This window comes from Gobio gobio, assembly GCF_949357685.1.
Source record: "Gobio gobio genome assembly, chromosome: 25".
In the NCBI taxonomy this organism is placed as follows: Eukaryota; Metazoa; Chordata; class Actinopteri; order Cypriniformes; family Gobionidae; genus Gobio; species Gobio gobio.
The window spans coordinates 1,784,187-1,805,491 of NC_137121.1; the positions used below are offsets into that span (position 1 = coordinate 1,784,187).

At 42.5% G+C, this 21,305-nt stretch overlaps 1 protein-coding gene across 3 annotated transcripts in view; it reads right to left on the reverse strand.

Annotated features, from left to right (window-relative positions):
- The window catches only part of gxylt1a (glucoside xylosyltransferase 1a), a 37,027-nt gene extending 19,858 nt beyond the window's left edge, over positions 1 to 17,169 (reverse strand). Inside the window, exons 1-4 of one of the 3 annotated variants that reach the window (XM_079810154.1) lie at positions 16,553 to 17,169; positions 4,502 to 4,576; positions 4,246 to 4,402; positions 1 to 42 (exon numbers count right to left, since the gene is read on the reverse strand). The exon at positions 1 to 42 is cut by the window's left edge and continues 90 nt beyond it. In XM_079810154.1, coding sequence (XP_079666280.1) covers positions 1 to 42; positions 4,246 to 4,402; positions 4,502 to 4,576; positions 16,553 to 16,725 — 447 coding nt within the window. In that variant the 5' untranslated portion in view covers positions 16,726 to 17,169. Of the gene's footprint in view, positions 43 to 4,245; positions 4,403 to 4,501; positions 4,641 to 16,552 lie in introns of all 3 variants that reach the window. The other 2 variants (XM_079810156.1, XM_079810155.1) reach the window with 2 other exon arrangements.
- Between the last annotated feature and the right edge of the window lie 4,136 nt (positions 17,170 to 21,305).

Consider the following 21,305-nt stretch of genomic DNA (forward strand, 5'->3'; position numbering starts at 1 on the left):
GTAGATGAACCGGGAGCGAAACCTGAGCGGCCACGACTCCAGCTGCACCACACACACACACACACACACACACACACACACACACACACACACACACACACACACACACACACACACACACACACACACACACACACACACACACACACACACACACACACACACACACACACACACACACACACACAGCAACAAGAACACGTTCAATCACATTCAGATTATGGCTAATATGTGCAACGTTACAGACCTTCACTATAAAACTCCATCTACTGACAAAACAACAGAGCTTTAAGTTACGATAAACGCTATGTTCAACTTTCCCAAATCAGGATAAAATCAGAAATACTACTAAATCATGGCTGTGTTAACGCTCTCAAACGCACAATATCATCATCTAAAGACATGTTGCTTAAAGGGTCACTTCAGTGATTTAGAATTAGGCTTTGTAGCAGTAGAAACCCCGTAGTATATTTGAATTATGTTACTTTACCCCCTCATATCTAGCCTGGATGCCAGCCGAACTTAGCCCCGCCCACAACATTTTTACTCGGGCAGTTCGGTCTGGACTTGATCCGTAGAGGAGTAATTACGCCCGAACAGAAACTGTTCGGACCAATGAAATCATCAGGACGGGCTTTAGACGATGATGGACAGATGATCAACAGTAACGTAATCATCCACGTCATCAAAGGCGCTTGGGTTGAGTTTGTTCTAATCCTAAACGGAGAACTTGTTCATATATGCGTTCACCTTTACTATTTCTCTCAGAAATGATGATGGTGTTGGTAAGTACTCCGTGTATCCTTAAATTCTGTTTTTACAACACCGGCAAGGATCATTTACACTCATCTTTTTCTTCTAACTTATTCCAGCGTGCGGGCAGACAGGGTTGCCAAGTTTTTACAACAAAACCCGCCCAATTGCTAACGTTACTCAAAACTAGCCAAAATCAAGCCCAATAGCTTTCCAGGGGGGTTCTCCGGGGAAAGGGGCATTTGGGGGGTAAAATATGTGTTATTTTGGAAGGGCTGGCAGCTAGAAATCGCATTCCTGGGTTTGTATATCACATAATTGGGGTCGCTTAAACCCGTGGACTTGGCAACACAGTGCAGTTGAGTTCTGTTGACATTTGACAACTAATGTTATGCGTCGCTCCGTTGCTGTGATTGGTTGTAGGTCTATCCAATTGAGGTCTTTCCTGGTTCGGTTGAAACACGCCCCATAATAACAGCCCAACAGAGCAGGTTTTTTTCTGAACAAAATCCTCCGATGACGCAAATATCGTCATTTTGTGTCATCGGAGGATGTTTTGGCCAGAGGCTAAAGACTACAGCCACTAGATGGAGCTGTTCCACATCTTATCAACCGCCCACAGGGCAAAGATCTCACACACAGAATGAAAACGTGCACGGCCACTCGGCCTCAGGCATTCATAACGGAGCGGTGCAGAGAAAAGTGAGTGTTTCAACTTTTCAATGAATTCCTATGAAAGTTTAGCTTCCATATGCGTTCAGAAAATGCGCCAGACTGGACATATGCAGGGCTCGACATTAACGCTTGTCCGCTTGTCCGCTTGTCCGGGACAAGTGGATTTTTTATTTTTTGTAGGGGCAAGTGAAAGAGAATTTGACTTGCCCGACTGACAAGTAGCCTGATAAACGTCATTAACAAAAATAACTAGGGAATCACCCAAATGCAAGAATGATTCTGCATTCATTACTGTAATTGGTGATCGTCAGTGAATGATAATAATGTATAATGAACTGACGGTAACTAACGCACTGTTGACGCTCGCGCAGCCTCTCGAGGAGAAATCGAGACAAATGTGCGCGGCTCACACAGAGAAACTCAGTTAACACACTGCCGTAAAAATGTAGAAATGTGGAGTTTATTTATATTTATAATATGATACAGTTGCAACGTCACATTCCCAAGAGTGCGGTTTTCCTAAATATCATCATGACTGAAAATGACACTGATTTCATCTGAAGGTTCCATAAACAATTATTAACATTAAGTCACTTACATTTGAGATGCAATATTGAGTGTTTTTGTTCTATTTCAGCAGCGAAAATAGTTCCAAAAGATCACAGCAGAACACGTGTCACAGCAACAGCGTGTTAGTGAATGAATCATCCGTTTGAACGAATCGACTCAATGACTCACTCATTCAGACGATCACAGCGCCGCCTGGTGGTTTAGTTTCATCTTTCCAACATTTCTTATTTGTATATTTAAAACAATCTCATAACATTATTTAATGCAGTTGTAATTTTTCAGTGTAAATTATTTAATTTGACTGGTAACAGCCAGTGTCGTCGTCTAATTTACAACCCCAAATCAGAAAAAGTTGGGACAGTATGGAAAACGCAAAAAAAGAAAAGAAAAAAGAAGTGATTTCTAAATTTACTTTGACTTGTATTTCATTATTATTGTATTTCAGACAATATGAACACAAAATATGTCATGTTTTGTCTGGTCAACTTCATGTCATTTGTAAATATGCATCCTTTCCTGTCATTCAGACCTGCAACACATTTCAAAAAAAGTTGGGACAGTAAAGCATTTACCACTTTGTAATGTTGCCATTCCTTTTCACAACACTTAAAAGACGTTTAGGGACTGAAGACACCAAGTGATGAAGTGTTTCAGGTGTAATTTTGTCCCATTCTTCCTGTAAACAAGTCTTAAGGTGGGCAACAGTTCGGGGTCTTCCACACATTCTCTATTCTCTACAGGTCGGGACTGAGGCAGGCCAGTCAAGTGCCCGAACCCTCTTCCTCCGCAGACAGGACTGCAGAATGTGTGCAGAATGTGCTTTTGCATTGTCTGAAATATGCATGGACGTCCCTGGAAAAGATGTCTTCTTGAAGGCAGCATATTATGCTCCAAAATCTCTATGTACTTTTCAGCATTAATGGAGCCTTCACAGAAGTGCAAGTTACCTTTGCCAAGGGCACTGACACAACCCCATACCATGACAGACCCTGGCTTCTGGACTTGTTGCTGGTAACAGTCTGGATGATCCTTTTCTTCTTTGGTCCGGAGCACACGGCGTCCATTCCTCCCAAAAAATACCTGAAATACTGCTTCATCTGAGCACAGTACACGTTTCCACTGTGTGATGGTCCATCCCAGATGCCTCGAGCCCAGAGAAGTCGACGGCGCTTCTGGACACTGTTAACATAGGGCTTCCTTTTGGCACAGTACAGTTTAACTGGCATTTGTGGATGTAACTACGTATTGTGGTGCTTGACAAAGGTTTGCCAAAGTAGTCCTGAGCCCATGTGGTGATATGGCTTATAGATGATGAAGATTCTTGATGCAGTGCCGCCTGAGGGATCGGAGATCACGGTTGTTCAGCTTAGGCTTGCGCCCTTGTCCTTTACGCACTGAAATTCCTCCAGATTCCTTGAATCTTTTAATTATGTTATGCACTGTTGAATGTGAAATATCCAAATCTCTTCCTATCTTTCTTTGAGGAACATTGTTTTTAAACATTTCAATAATTTTCTCACGTATTTGTTGGCAAACTGGCGATCCTCGGCCCATCTTTGCTCCTAAAGGATTAGACCTTTCTTGGATGCTGCTTTTGTACCAAATCATAATTACAATCACCTGTTGACATCACCTGTTTCAAATCACATCATTATTTAACCATTTTACCTCATTACTAGCCCTAAATTGCTCCTGTCCCAACTTTTTTTGAAATGTGTTGCAGGTCTGAATGACAGGAAAGGATGCATATTTACAAATTACATGAAGTTGACCAGACAAAACATGAAATATTTTGTGTTCATATTGTCTGCAATGGAATACAAGTCAAAGTAAATTTACTTTACTTTTTTTTTTTTTTGCGTTTTCCATACTGTCCCAACTTTTTCTGATTTGGGGTTGTAATTGATTGATCCAATTTAAGAATATAAAAGGAAAGCTGAATCATAGCCTATATTTAATAAGATTAGAGGAAAAATGCCCTTTATAAAAGGTAAAAATATCACAAATATGCATATGTCAAAGCTGAATGAACACTGGTGAGAATATTGCTTCAGAATACATTTTATTTTTATTCTTGTTGTCTTTCATCCACATGAGACAATTACATTTCTCAGTCTGGAAGGCACCAAATTCAAGAATAATTTCACATTTCTACTACATAAATGACCCAATTTAAATACAAAGCTTAATGCTAAATCACTGAAGTAACCCTTTAATTTTTATCCTGCAATATGAACATATTCTCACCGCCTGTGTGAAGCCGGCGTGCAGGTCGTCTTCTGCGAAGATGTGAAAGTGTAAAAGCCTGTGGCCGAAGAGGACGGCTGACTTCAGCATGGTGAGCGTTTCCTCGAGCCGGGATCCGCAGGCCACCACCGCCAGCCCAACCGGCTCCAGGACAGACCTGCACACAGGTCAGAGGTCAGCACTCGCTGGGAATGAGCTGACATGACATCAAACCCCACAGACAGACGCATCTGGAGCCGGAGGTCCGTCAGCCTACCTAAGAGCCGAGTCCGTGAAGCAGCCGGAGCGGGTCCCATACGGCTTCCAGAGAGAGACGGAGTCTGAGTTACACCTGACGGGACACAAACAGGAGTGAACATCTTCAGCTCCAGAGAGAGACGGAGCCTGAGTTACACCTGACGGGACACAAACAGGAGTGAACATCTTCAGCTCCAGAGAGACGGAGTCTGAGTTACACCTGACGGGACACAAACAGGAGTGAACATCTTCAGCTCCAGAGAGACGGAGTCTGAGTTACACCTGACGGGACACAAACAGGAGTGAACATCTTCAGCTCCAGAGAGAGACGGAGTCTGAGTTACACCTGACGGGACACAAACAGGAGTGAACATCTTCAGCTCCAGAGAGAGACGGAGCCTGAGTTACACCTGACGGGACACAAACAGGAGTGAACATCTTCAGCTCCAGAGAGAGACGGAGCCTGAGTTACACCTGACGGGACACAAACAGGAGTGAACATCTTCAGCTCCAGAGAGACGGAGTCTGAGTTACACCTGACGGGACACAAACAGGAGTGAACATCTTCAGCTCCAGAGAGACGGAGCCTGAGTTACACCTGACGAGACACAAACAGGAGTGAACATCTTCAGCTCCAGAGAGACGGAGTCTGAGTTACACCTGACGGGACACAAACAGGAGTGAACATCTTCAGCTCCAGAGAGACGGAGCCTGAGTTACACCTGACGGGACACAAACAGGAGTGAACATCTTCAGCTCCAGAGAGACGGAGCCTGAGTTACACCTGACGGGACACAAACAGGAGTGAACATCTTCAGCTCCAGAGAGACGGAGTCTGAGTTACACCTGACGGGACACAAACAGGAGTGAACATCTTCAGCTCCAGAGAGAGACGGAGTCTGAGTTACACCTGACGGGACACAAACAGGAGTGAACATCTTCAGCTCCAGAGAGACGGAGCCTGAGTTACACCTGATGGGACACAAACAGGAGTGAACGTCTTCAGCTCCAGAGAGAGACGGAGTCTGAGTTACACCTGACGGGACACAAACAGGAGTGAACATCTTCAGCTCCAGAGAGACGGAGCCTGAGTTACACCTGACGGGACACAAACAGGAGTGAACATCTTCAGCTCCAGAGAGAGACGGAGTCTGAGTTACACCTGACGGGACACAAACAGGAGTGAACATCTTCAGCTCCAGAGAGAGACGGAGTCTGAGTTACACCTGACGGGACACAAACAGGAGTGAACATCTTCAGCTCCAGAGAGACGGAGCCTGAGTTACACCTGACGGGACACAAACAGGAGTGAACATCTTCAGCTCCAGAGAGAGACGGAGCCTGAGTTACACCTGACGGGACACAAACAGGAGTGAACGTCTTCAGCTCCAGAGAGAGACGGAGCCTGAGTTACACCTGACGGGACACAAACAGGAGTGAACATCTTCAGCTCCAGAGAGACGGAGTCTGAGTTACACCTGACGGGACACAAACAGGAGTGAACATCTTCAGCTCCAGAGAGAGACGGAGCCTGAGTTACACCTGACGGGACACAAACAGGAGTGAACATCTTCAGCTCCAGAGAGAGACGGAGCCTGAGTTACACCTGACGGGACACAAACAGGAGTGAACATCTTCAGCTCCAGAGAGAGACGGAGCCTGAGTTACACCTGACGGGACACAAACAGGAGTGAACGTCTTCAGCTCCAGAGAGAGACGGAGTCTGAGTTACACCTGACGGGACACAAACAGGAGTGAACATCTTCAGCTCCAGAGAGAGACGGAGCCTGAGTTACACCTGACGGGACACAAACAGGAGTGAACATCTTCAGCTCCAGAGAGAGACGGAGCCTGAGTTACACCTGACGGGACACAAACAGGAGTGAACGTCTTCAGCTCCAGAGAGAGACGGAGTCTGAGTTAGACCTGACGGGACACAAACAGGAGTGAACATCTTCAGCTCCAGAGAGAGACGGAGCCTGAGTTACACCTGACGGGACACAAACAGGAGTGAACGTCTTCAGCTCCAGAGAGAGACGGAGTCTGAGTTACACCTGACGGGACACAAACAGGAGTGAACATCTTCAGCTCCAGAGAGACGGAGCCTGAGTTACACCTGACGGGACACAAACAGGAGTGAACATCTTCAGCTCCAGAGAGAGACGGAGCCTGAGTTACACCTGACGGGACACAAACAGGAGTGAACATCTTCAGCTCCAGAGAGAGACGGAGCCTGAGTTACACCTGACGGGACACAAACAGGAGTGAACATCTTCAGCTCCAGAGAGACGGAGTCTGAGTTACACCTGACGGGACACAAACAGGAGTGAACATCTTCAGCTCCAGAGAGACGGAGTCTGAGTTACACCTGACGGGACACAAACAGGAGTGAACGTCTTCAGCTCCAGAGAGAGACGGAGCCTGAGTTACACCTGACGGGACACAAACAGGAGTGAACATCTTCAGCTCCAGAGAGAGACGGAGTCTGAGTTACACCTGACGGGACACAAACAGGAGTGAACATCTTCAGCTCCTGAGAGAGACGGAGCCTGAGTTACACCTGACGGGACACAAACAGGAGTGAACATCTTCAGCTCCAGAGAGAGACGGAGTCTGAGTTACACCTGACGGGACACAAACAGGAGTGAACATCTTCAGCTCCAGAGAGAGACGGAGCCTGAGTTACACCTGACGGGACACAAACAGGAGTGAACATCTTCAGCTCCAGAGAGAGACGGAGTCTGAGTTACACCTGACGGGACACAAACAGGAGTGAACATCTTCAGCTCCAGAGAGAGACGGAGTCTGAGTTACACCTGACGGGACACAAACAGGAGTGAACATCTTCAGCTCCAGAGAGAGACGGAGCCTGAGTTACACCTGACGGGACACAAACAGGAGTGAACGTCTTCAGCTCCAGAGAGAGACGGAGTCTGAGTTACACCTGACGGGACACAAACAGGAGTGAACATCTTCAGCTCCAGAGAGAGACGAAGTCTGAGTTACACCTGACGGGACACAAACAGGAGTGAACATCTTCAGCTCCAGAGAGAGACGGAGTCTGAGTTACACCTGACGGGACACAAACAGGAGTGAACATCTTCAGCTCCAGAGAGAGACGGAGTCTGAGTTACACCTGACGGGACACAAACAGGAGTGAACATCTTCAGCTCCAGAGAGACGGAGTCTGAGTTACACCTGACGGGACACAAACAGGAGTGAACATCTTCAGCTCCAGAGAGACGGAGTCTGAGTTACACCTGACGGGACACAAACAGGAGTGAACATCTTCAGCTCCAGAGAGACGGAGTCTGAGTTACACCTGACGGGACACAAACAGGAGTGAACATCTTCAGCTCCAGAGAGAGACGGAGTCTGAGTTTACACCTGACGGGACACAAACAGGAGTGAACATCTTCAGCTCCAGAGAGAGACGGAGTCTGAGTTACACCTGACGGGACACAAACAGGAGTGAACATCTTCAGCTCCAGAGAGAGACGGAGTCTGAGTTTACACCTGACGGGACACAAACAGGAGTGAACATCTTCAGCTCCAGAGAGAGACGGAGCCTGAGTTACACCTGACGGGACACAAACAGGAGTGAACATCTTCAGCTCCAGAGAGAGACGGAGTCTGAGTTACACCTGACGGGACACAAACAGGAGTGAACATCTTCAGCTCCAGAGAGAGACGGAGCCTGAGTTACACCTGACGGGACACAAACAGGAGTGAACATCTTCAGCTCCAGAGAGAGACGGAGTCTGAGTTACACCTGACGGGACACAAACAGGAGTGAACATCTTCAGCTCCAGAGAGACGGAGCCTGAGTTACACCTGACGGGACACAAACAGGAGTGAACATCTTCAGCTCCAGAGAGACGGAGTCTGAGTTACACCTGACGGGACACAAACAGGAGTGAACATCTTCAGCTCCAGAGAGACGGAGCCTGAGTTACACCTGACGGGACACAAACAGGAGTGAACATCTTCAGCTCCAGAGAGAGACGGAGCCTGAGTTACACCTGACGGGACACAAACAGGAGTGAACATCTTCAGCTCCAGAGAGAGACGGAGTCTGAGTTACACCTGACGGGACACAAACAGGAGTGAACATCTTCAGCTCCAGAGAGAGACGGAGCCTGAGTTACACCTGACGGGACACAAACAGGAGTGAACATCTTCAGCTCCAGAGAGAGACGGAGCCTGAGTTACACCTGACGGGACACAAACAGGAGTGAACATCTTCAGCTCCAGAGAGAGACGGAGCCTGAGTTACACCTGACGGGACACAAACAGGAGTGAACATCTTCAGCTCCAGAGAGAGACGGAGCCTGAGTTACACCTGACGGGACACAAACAGGAGTGAACATCTTCAGCTCCAGAGAGAGACGGAGTCTGAGTTACACCTGACGGGACACAAACAGGAGTGAACATCTTCAGCTCCAGAGAGACGGAGCCTGAGTTACACCTGACGGGACACAAACAGGAGTGAACATCTTCAGCTCCAGAGAGACGGAGTCTGAGTTACACCTGACGGGACACAAACAGGAGTGAACATCTTCAGCTCCAGAGAGAGACGGAGCCTGAGTTACACCTGACGGGACACAAACAGGAGTGAACATCTTCAGCTCCAGAGAGACGGAGCCTGAGTTACACCTGACGGGACACAAACAGGAGTGAACATCTTCAGCTCCAGAGAGAGACGGAGTCTGAGTTACACCTGACGGGACACAAACAGGAGTGAACATCTTCAGCTCCAGAGAGAGACGGAGTCTGAGTTACACCTGACGGGACACAAACAGGAGTGAACATCTTCAGCTCCAGAGAGAGACGGAGCCTGAGTTACACCTGACGGGACACAAACAGGAGTGAACGTCTTCAGCTCCAGAGAGACGGAGCCTGAGTTACACCTGACGGGACACAAACAGGAGTGAACGTCTTCAGCTCCAGAGAGAGACGGAGCCTGAGTTACACCTGACGGGACACAAACAGGAGTGAACATCTTCAGCTCCAGAGAGAGACGGAGCCTGAGTTACACCTGACGGGACACAAACAGGAGTGAACATCTTCAGCTCCAGAGAGAGACGGAGCCTGAGTTACACCTGACGGGACACAAACAGGAGTGAACATCTTCAGCTCCAGAGAGAGACGGAGCCTGAGTTACACCTGATGGGACACAAACAGGAGTGAACATCTTCAGCTCCAGAGAGAGACGGAGCCTGAGTTACACCTGACGGGACACAAACAGGAGTGAACATCTTCAGCTCCAGAGAGAGACGGAGCCTGAGTTACACCTGACGGGACACAAACAGGAGTGAACATCTTCAGCTCCAGAGAGAGACGGAGTCTGAGTTACACCTGACGGAACACAAACAGGAGTGAACATCTTCAGCTCCAGAGAGAGACGGAGCCTGAGTTACACCTGACGGGACACAAACAGGAGTGAACATCTTCAGCTCCAGAGAGAGACGGAGCCTGAGTTACACCTGACGGGACACAAACAGGAGTGAACATCTTCAGCTCCAGAGAGAGACGGAGCCTGAGTTACACCTGACGAGACACAAACAGGAGTGAACGTCTTCAGCTCCAGAGAGACGGAGCCTGAGTTACACCTGACGGGACACAAACAGGAGTGAACATCTTCAGCTCCAGAGAGACGGAGTCTGAGTTACACCTGACGGGACACAAACAGGAGTGAACATCTTCAGCTCCAGAGAGAGACGGAGCCTGAGTTACACCTGACGGGACACAAACAGGAGTGAACATCTTCAGCTCCAGAGAGACGGAGCCTGAGTTACACCTGACGGGACACAAACAGGAGTGAACATCTTCAGCTCCAGAGAGAGACGGAGTCTGAGTTACACCTGACGGGACACAAACAGGAGTGAACATCTTCAGCTCCAGAGAGAGACGGAGCCTGAGTTACACCTGACGAGACACAAACAGGAGTGAACGTCTTCAGCTCCAGAGAGACGGAGCCTGAGTTACACCTGACGGGACACAAACAGGAGTGAACATCTTCAGCTCCAGAGAGACGGAGCCTGAGTTACACCTGACGGGACACAAACAGGAGTGAACATCTTCAGCTCCAGAGAGACGGAGCCTGAGTTACACCTGACGGGACACAAACAGGAGTGAACATCTTCAGCTCCAGAGAGAGACGGAGCCTGAGTTACACCTGACGGGACACAAACAGGAGTGAACATCTTCAGCTCCAGAGAGAGACGGAGCCTGAGTTACACCTGACGGGACACAAACAGGAGTGAACGTCTTCAGCTCCAGAGAGAGACGGAGCCTGAGTTACACCTGACGGGACACAAACAGGAGTGAACATCTTCAGCTCCAGAGAGACGGAGCCTGAGTTACACCTGACGGGACACAAACAGGAGTGAACATCTTCAGCTCCAGAGAGACGGAGCCTGAGTTACACCTGACGGGACACAAACAGGAGTGAACATCTTCAGCTCCAGAGAGACGGAGCCTGAGTTACACCTGACGGGACACAAACAGGAGTGAACATCTTCAGCTCCAGAGAGAGACGGAGCCTGAGTTACACCTGACGGGACACAAACAGGAGTGAACATCTTCAGCTCCAGAGAGAGACGGAGTCTGAGTTACACCTGACGGGACACAAACAGGAGTGCACATCTTCAGCTCCAGAGAGAGACGGAGCCTGAGTTACACCTGACGGGACACAAACAGGAGTGAACATCTTCAGCTCCAGAGAGAGACGGAGCCTGAGTTACACCTGACGGGACACAAACAGGAGTGAACATCTTCAGCTCCAGAGAGAGACGGAGTCTGAGTTACACCTGACGGGACACAAACAGGAGTGAACATCTTCAGCTCCAGAGAGAGACGGAGCCTGAGTTACACCTGACGGGACACAAACAGGAGTGAACATCTTCAGCTCCAGAGAGAGACGGAGTCTGAGTTACACCTGACGGGACACAAACAGGAGTGAACATCTTCAGCTCCAGAGAGACGGAGCCTGAGTTACACCTGACGGGACACAAACAGGAGTGAACATCTTCAGCTCCAGAGAGAGACGGAGCCTGAGTTACACCTGACGGGACACAAACAGGAGTGAACATCTTCAGCTCCAGAGAGAGACGGAGTCTGAGTTACACCTGACGGGACACAAACAGGAGTGAACATCTTCAGCTCCAGAGAGAGACGGAGCCTGAGTTACACCTGACGGGACACAAACAGGAGTGAACATCTTCAGCTCCAGAGAGAGACGGAGTCTGAGTTACACCTGACGGGACACAAACAGGAGTGAACATCTTCAGCTCCAGAGAGAGACGGAGTCTGAGTTACACCTGACGGGACACAAACAGGAGTGAACATCTTCAGCTCCAGAGAGACGGAGTCTGAGTTACACCTGACGGGACACAAACAGGAGTGAACATCTTCAGCTCCAGAGAGAGACGGAGTCTGAGTTACACCTGACGGGACACAAACAGGAGTGAACATCTTCAGCTCCAGAGAGAGACGGAGCCTGAGTTACACCTGACGGGACACAAACAGGAGTGAACATCTTCAGCTCCAGAGAGACGGAGTCTGAGTTACACCTGACGGGACACAAACAGGAGTGAACATCTTCAGCTCCAGAGAGAGACGGAGCCTGAGTTACACCTGACGGGACACAAACAGGAGTGAACGTCTTCAGCTCCAGAGAGACGGAGCCTGAGTTACACCTGACGGGACACAAACAGGAGTGAACATCTTCAGCTCCAGAGAGAGACGGAGTCTGAGTTACACCTGACGGGACACAAACAGGAGTGAACATCTTCAGCTCCAGAGAGAGACGGAGCCTGAGTTACACCTGACGGGACACAAACAGGAGTGAACATCTTCAGCTCCAGAGAGAGACGGAGTCTGAGTTACACCTGACGGGACACAAACAGGAGTGAACATCTTCAGCTCCAGAGAGAGACGGAGCCTGAGTTACACCTGACGGGACACAAACAGGAGTGAACATCTTCAGCTCCAGAGAGAGACGGAGCCTGAGTTACACCTGACGGGACACAAACAGGAGTGAACATCTTCAGCTCCAGAGAGAGACGGAGCCTGAGTTACACCTGACGGGACACAAACAGGAGTGAACATCTTCAGCTCCAGAGAGAGACGGAGTCTGAGTTACACCTGACGGGACACAAACAGGAGTGAACATCTTCAGCTCCAGAGAGAGACGGAGTCTGAGTTACACCTGACGGGACACAAACAGGAGTGAACATCTTCAGCTCCAGAGAGACGGAGTCTGAGTTACACCTGACGGGACACAAACAGGAGTGAACATCTTCAGCTCCAGAGAGAGACGGAGTCTGAGTTACACCTGACGGGACACAAACAGGAGTGAACATCTTCAGCTCCAGAGAGAGACGGAGTCTGAGTTACACCTGACGGGACACAAACAGGAGTGAACATCTTCAGCTCCAGAGAGAGACGGAGCCTGAGTTACACCTGACGGGACACAAACAGGAGTGAACATCTTCAGCTCCAGAGAGAGACGGAGCCTGAGTTACACCTGACGGGACACAAACAGGAGTGAACATCTTCAGCTCCAGAGAGACGGAGTCTGAGTTACACCTGACGGGACACAAACAGGAGTGAACATCTTCAGCTCCAGAGAGACGGGCTTCACGGCTTCAGCAATTGTTCAGTGACCGGACGTCCAGCTCAGATGGAGAATAATGAGCCTCTTAACACAGATAAATCCATAACACATCAATACAGACATGGGCTTTCAGACTGGGGTCCGGGGAAGAGTTGAGGAGAAAAAAATAACATAAAATAAAATCAAAATAAAATACAAAAATTTTAAATAAAATGGAAAGAAATAAAATAAAATTTATATAAAATTAGATTTAAATAAATAAATAAAAACAGTATGGTACTAAAGTTTAAAAAATCATATAACTTAATATAATCTAAATATTTTCCAAATAATATATATATTTGTATAATATAATTTATTCCAAATAATCTGTAAATAAAAAAATAAACATAAAATGAATATAAATAAATAAAAATAATATCAAAATATAATACAAAAATTTAAAATAAAATGGATAGAAATAAAATAAAATTAGATAAAATTAGATTTAAATAAATATATAAAAACAGTATGGTACTAAAGTAAAATAAAATCATATAACTTAATATAATCTAAATATTTTCCAAATACTATATATTTGTATAATATAATATATTCCAAATAATCTGTAAATAAAAAAATAAACATAAAATAAATATAAATAAAATAATATCAAAATATAATACAAACATTTAAAATAAAATGGATAGAAATAAAATAAAATTAGATAAAATTAGATTTAAATAAATATATAAAAACAGTATGGTACTAAAGTTTAAAAAAATCATATAACTTAATATAATCTAAATATTTTCCAAATAATATATATTTGTATAATATAATATATTCCAAATAATCTGTAAATAAAAAAATAAATAAACATAAAATACATAAAAATTATATCAAAATATAATACAATATAATACAATAATAAAAAAATAATTACATGAAGAAAGATAAAATGGAAATAAAATAAAATTAATAAAAATGTATTAATAAATAAAAACAGTATGGTACTAAAGTAAAAAAAACTCACTTAACAGAAACTAAAATAAAATAAAAATTATATAAAATTAGATTTAAATAAATAAATAAAAACAGTATGGTACTAAAGTAAAAAAAATCATATAGCTTAATATGATCTAAATATTTTCCAAATAATATATATTTGTATAATATAATATATTCCAAATAATCTGTAAATAAAATAAAATAAAAATAAACATAAAATAAATATAAATAAATAAAAATAATATCAAAATATAATACAATAATATCAAAATAATTACATAAATTAAGATAAAATGGAAATAAAATAAAATTAATAAAAATGTATTAATAAATAAAAACAGTATGGTACTAAAGTAAAAAAAAAACTCACATAATAGAAACTAAAATGTGTCTGGCATTGATTGCAAAAACTCATGTGCAGGATTGTTTATTGACCTTTCTAAGGCTTTTGATACAGTGGATCACAGCATTCTTTTAAAATGTCTAGCTCAAATTGGGGTGTCCTCAAATGCGGTAAATTGGTTTAAAAACTATCTTACTGGTAGGTTTCAATGTGTTACATGTGATAGTATTACATCAGGGAAGGCTGCAATTACAATTGGGGTTCCACAAGGCTCCATCTTAGGGCCACTTTTGTTTACCATCTACATTAATTCTATTTCTGAACGTGTAAATGCTAATGTACACCTTAATGCGGACGACACCATCATCTATTGCACTGCACCCTCTCCAGGTGAGGCGTTAGTAAAACTGCAGGAGGCTTTCACAGTCTTGCAAGAAAATTTAAGGAGATTAAAGTTAGTGCTTAATGCAAAAAAAACAAACACATGTTGTTCACACACTCCAAGTCCAAAGTACAATCTCTAACTCCAATTGTAACCGCACAGGGACAGGAAATAGAGAAGGTGTCATGCTACACATATCTAGGTTTTTTATTGGATGAAAATCTTTCTTTTAATCCTCATGTTATGCATGTGGTAAAGAAACTTAGGGTAAAGCTAGGTTTCTTTTTTAGAAATAAGGCTTGTTTTAATTTGAAAGCTAGAAAAGAACTTGTAGCAGCCACATTTTTATCTGTTCTGGATTATGGCGACATTATCTGTCTCAATGTGACTACCCTGGTAAAACAAAGGATAAATAAAAATAAAAAATTATAAAAAAATAAAAAATAAAAATAAAATATTTAAATAAAAATAACATTTAAATAAAATAATATTATTAATACAATTAAAATTATAAAATTAATATAAAATTAGATTTAAATAAGTAAATAAATAAATAAATAAATAACAGTATGGTACTTGGTAAAAAAAACATATAACTTAATAGAAACTAAAATAAAATGTAAATAAACTTTAAAATATGCTAAATATATTATATTTTAAATTATAATATACTAAATAAAATATACTTAAAATATATTAAATAAACTTTCAATAAAAATGAAAAAAAACATATATAAATAAAAATATATAAAAATATTCTAAAAAAGAATAATAAAATAATATTATCAATAAAAGAAAATAATTAAAAAGAAAAGAAAGAATAAAATAAACAAATAAAACCATTTAAACAATTATATAACTTAATAGAAACTAAATATTTTCCGAATTATATTTTATAAATTGGTACAGTGTTTAAAATTTGTCTAAATTGGGTCTTTATACATGAAAATATATCTGCTTTTCCACGAGAATGATTTATCTAAAAGATTGAAAACCACTGAACAAACAACAAAAAGAAAGTCAAAATCACTGTCACCTCATTCAGCAGAGAATACACCACAAATAATGAGGATAATAATAATAAAACGCAAAACTATTTCATACATCTGTCAAAATGAACTCCAGATGACCTGACTCATGAATATTAATCAGAGAACATGACGTTCACCCGATAGGCATCGCTGATTGGACGAAAGGCAGACCGGTAGGAGGGCGCTAGTCAGCGGGCGAATTAACGGCTACTACTATGAAAGAAGCTTATGAATATTAATTAGACGTTAGCCGAAGTTCAGCAAACAACGTCAGCGTGACCAAACTAATATACATTAGTACAAGGCTCAATGACCAGAAATCAATCCCAAACAACTGTTAAATCGACAAATAGCGAGTGAAATAAGTACCAGCCGCACTAAATTACTCTAAAAGGCAGCATTCGTTGAGATTTCCCTTATTTATAGTCATTTAAAGCTGTCAAAACACGAGTCCAGTATTTATGAGCTCAGTTCGGTGTTGTCGTGAGGCAGTTTGTGCAGTAAATGTGTGTGGAGTTGTTGGGAGGTTTGTACATTGTGTGTGTGTGTGTGTGTGTGTGTGTGTGTGTGTGTGTGTGTGTGTGTGTGTGTGTGTGTGTGTGTGTGTGTGTGTGTGTGTGTGTGTGTGTGTGTGTGTGTGTGTGTGTGTGTGTGTGTGTGTGTGTGTGTGTGTGTGTGTGTGTGTGTGTGTTGTGTTTACATACCTGTCATCGTGCGCGCGTTCTCTCAGGCCTGGCTCCGCTGCGCGTGTCCGCTGCGCTCGTGCCTGATGATTATTCGCGCTCTCCAGCGACGACACCAGCTGATTAAATATATAGAGCACCGAGCAGAAGACTAACAGCGTGCAGACGAACAAGACACGAAGATACCGCCGCATTTTCTAAATAAAAGAGCAGCCATGGAGATAAATCACGCGGCTCGGTTCAGACTAACCTACTATGGCGGAGGCGTGCTCATGAATATTAATTAGATGCTTCAAAAACTTCCTGGAGTCGCCAGTCACGTGGCCACGTTTTGTCCAGTAAAGGACAGAGTCTTATGAGCCGACCAATGAAAAGTTCCCAGAATGCTCCTTTCATGAATATGATTAAATACTCGCTAACTCTGCATTATATGGCACATATACACACACTGTTTTTAATCACATATAGAGAAACTCACTTATATCACTGATCTATGACAACATGCATCAAATATTCAAAAGAAAAGCAGAGACTTGAGTTTATAACCACCGTGCAGAAAGACTGTCGCCTGAATAGGAAGAAATCAACGCCCCAAAGTTTTTCGATCCTTTTGGTTCATTCCATGTGATGATTGGTCTAATCACGTGATTGCGTGACATGTGCAGCCTACTGTTACGACTAGGCACATTGACCTTCTGACCAAATGAACTGAATTTAATTAATCAAGATATACTAGTTTAACATATAGTAATTATTTAACTTTTCTAAGTGTTAGTCTTGGTACAGATTTTGATATATCCTAAAAAGATGAAATTATTCTCTCTTAAATGTACATAGTAAAGGCTTCAAAGCTCGTCGTGTGCACCTGGCGGCCATCTTGTCACAGTGGGCTCGCTAACATTGTTATGGTGAAAGCACCTTTTCAAATATTGATTGGAAGCTTGGATCATTGTATAACTTTGATCTTTGACTCTCGTTCAGTAAAATTAACTAATCTTTATTCAAGTAATTTCGTTCATTTCAGCAGAATCTAATTAAAACGTTACATCCACATTTTTCAACTCATTTAGTACTTTCGGAATAAAAAAGAAACTATATGGTCAAACTTTGAGAAATAAAGTATTAATGAATTGTAGGGCTGTCAGAAGATTAATCGCGATTAATCGCATCCAAAATAAAAGTTTGTGTTTACATAATATATGTGTGTGTACTCTGTAAATTATTATTTATATATAAATACACACACATTGATGTATATATTTAAGAAATATTTGCATGTATATACTGTATATACATTTATATAATCTATAATATATATATAAATATAAATGTTTTATATATAAAAAATATTTTTTTCTTAAATATATACATGCTTGTGTGTGTATTTATATATAAATAATAATTAACAGAGTACACACACATATATTATGTAAACACAAACTTTTATTTTGGATGCGATTAATCGCGATTAATCTTTTGACAGCCCTAATGAATTGCTTAAATTGCTTCAGTCTATGTATGCAGTCTGTTAGTTCACCTCACCTCCCGATCCAAATCGCGCTTTCCTTTGACACTTCACATTTAATCACGTCTGTTCCTTGGAGAGTTTAGTTCACCTCTCGTGTCTTCGGGATCGAGCCGTTAGTTCCGTCATCTTGTCTGATCTGGGCCGTTACGGCCTCATATGCAATACATGCGTCCGGAAACACAATTGATTAGTTCACCAGCAGTGATGCCAGTAACGCGTTACTCTAATCTGACTACTTTTTTCCAGTAACGAGTAATCTAACGCGTTACTATTTCCAAACCAGTAATCAGATTAAAGTAACTTATCCAAGTCACTGTGAGTTACTATTTTTGTCATTTTCCTTAGTAAAAATATATATTTTTGTTTTCTTGTTGAGTCTCACAGGGTTTTTCCTGCATAGAGAATTACGAGGCGGCCGCTCCGTCAAATTTCGTGCCGCCTCCGTCTGTCGACTCAAGACAGGCAGTCACTTGCTCAGATTAGGCATGTCGTGATAATTAAATAATCATTAGAAATATATATTGTCACATGATCCTTCAGCAATCATTATTAGTATATTATGATTTGCTAGTACAAAGTCATCTAAAGCCATTCCATAGCTGAATGTCTTTCCTCCGCTGTAGCTGTCAATCATTCTCCGTTCAGCATTCAAACTGCGCGTCGCGTTCGGTTACAGTCAGCGGTAAAGCTCACTCCAAGATGATATATTCCCGTTATAATACTTGATATGTAGATAAAATAATTTATCTTCCCGGCGTTTATCTAGCAGTTTCTGAAAGATGTTGTTCTTGCTACCCGGGTAACAACACAAGGACTATTAATTAGCATCACACGCACAATAACCAAGAAACAAATAATCAGTGAACGTTTGGACCGATATACATAGTAGACTAGGATTTGTGGGCTCAACGCTCATCTTCTCTTTATGCCGTGAACTTTTTATTTTCAACTTTCAAATCAGTGCATTGGAAATGTACGGAGGCCCGCACATGACATGCAGGAAAAAACTAGAAGGCTAAATCATGCACACAATTTACTAATTCGTCCCCTCAATTAGTGCACACAATTTATAAATTGAGGGAACTAAATAGTAAATCATACGCATGATTTATAAATCGAGGGTAAGAATTAGTAAATTGTGCGCACTATTTACTTTTTTTCTTGCACGTCATGTGCGGGGCTCCGTAGAAGCGTGAATCAACAAGATTTAGGCCCTGTCCACATAAAAACAGAGCTTTCCCTATCCAATCTTTTTTTTCCCCTCGTTTCAAGAAATATCCGCGTACACACGAGAGCACTAAAACCGACTCAAAACGATGTAGTACACATGCCAGGCCAGTGTGTGGCGCTGTAGTTCTGCCACAGAAATACACTAAAAATGGAGAAGAAGAGTTGTGGCTAGAAGGGGTAGAGCAACAGTCGGAGGTGAGGCGAAATCTCACAATAAAATAATAAATAAATGTGCTATTTATCAGATGTGTTTTATTAACTCCTACACCTACACCAACCCTAAACATACCCTTCAAATAATGCAAATACAGGAATTAAACGACACAGTATTGATGTGCGCATGCCCAGTGCCCGTAGCTGTTTCCCTTCTAGTCTTTCCCGTGCGTGACGTGGTGTGAGGACATCACCGTTTCACAAAATATACGGATTGGCTGTACACACGAAAACGCAAGGGTGTCGTTTTCAGATTTATCCACTCTGGGACCCGGTTTAAAAAAATATCGGATTCATGCTCCAAAAAACGCCGTATCCGTGTGGACGAAATGCTGATACGGTACAACATTTTTTACGTATACAGCCAAGCGCGTCTCCGTGTGGACGGGGCCTTAGTCTTAAGGGAATAATTTTTTGTCCAGTAAAGGGTTAAGGAGCCGACCAATGAAAAGTTCCCAGCATGCTCCTCTCATGAATATGATTAAATTCTCGCTAACTCTGCATTATATGGCACATCAACACACACTGTTTTCATCACATATAGAGAAACTCACTTATATCACTGATATATGACAACATGCATCGAATGCTCAAAAGAAAAGCAGAGACTTGAGTTTATAACCACCGTGCAGAAAGACTGTCGCCTTAATAGGAACAAATCAATGCACTTTACTACTTTGATCCTTTTGGTTCATTCAAAGTGATGATTGGTCTGATCATGTGACTGCATGAAATGTGCAACCTCTTGTTACGACTGAGCACATTGACCTTCTGATCAAATGAACTGAAAATTGACACTCATTGAGTAGATTTTAATCATGAATCATTATTCACGTTGAAAATGCATGGAGAAAACCCTAATAAAAAAATTATTTGCAAAAGCTAATTTCTTAGTTTAGTTTCTTTCTTTCTCTGTTAAAATAGGACAGATACATGCAAAGTCCTCAAAGCAACATAGTGATGGAAAACATAAGATGGGAGGAAAACTATTAAATCAATGTTAATGTGTATGTTCAATAAACCTTTTGAGCTCTTTGCCTGCGAACATAAAGTTTCTCGGGGAGCACAAAGGTTTTGGAATATGATACTGAATGAATATTAGAGTTACATTATTTAATTTATAAACCCGTGTCTGAATATATTTATAATTTTCAATTATCAATAAACCCGCCATTTAAAAAGTGTGTAGAAGTTGTGAAATGTAAAGACCATTTTAGTTATGAACTGATAAATTGATGGTATATTTTCAACTTTCAAATCAGTGCATTGGAAATGTACGGAGGCCCGCACATGATATGCAGGAAAAAACCAGAAGGCTAAATCATGCGCACAATTTACTAATTTGTTCCCTCAATTTGCTAAATTGTACGTATGATTTATAAACCGAGGGAACGAAGTGGTAAATCATGTGCACTATTTACTTTTTTTTTTTACTATTTACTCTGTACAAATGTGAATCAACAAGATTTAGTCCACTAAAGGGTTAAGGAACCGACCAATGAAATGTTCCCTGCATGAATATGATTAAATACTCGCTAACTCTGCATTATACGGCACATATACACACACTGTTTTCATCACATATAGAGAAACTCACTTATATCACTGATATTTGACAACATGCATTGAATGTTCAAAAGAAAAGCAGAGACTTGAGCTAATAACCACCGCACAGAAAGACTGTCGCCTGAATAGGAACAAATCAATGCACTTACTTCAAATTATCCTTTTGGTTCATTCAAAGTGATGATTGGTCTGATCATGTGAGTGCGTGAAATGTGCAACCTTTTGTTATGACTGAGC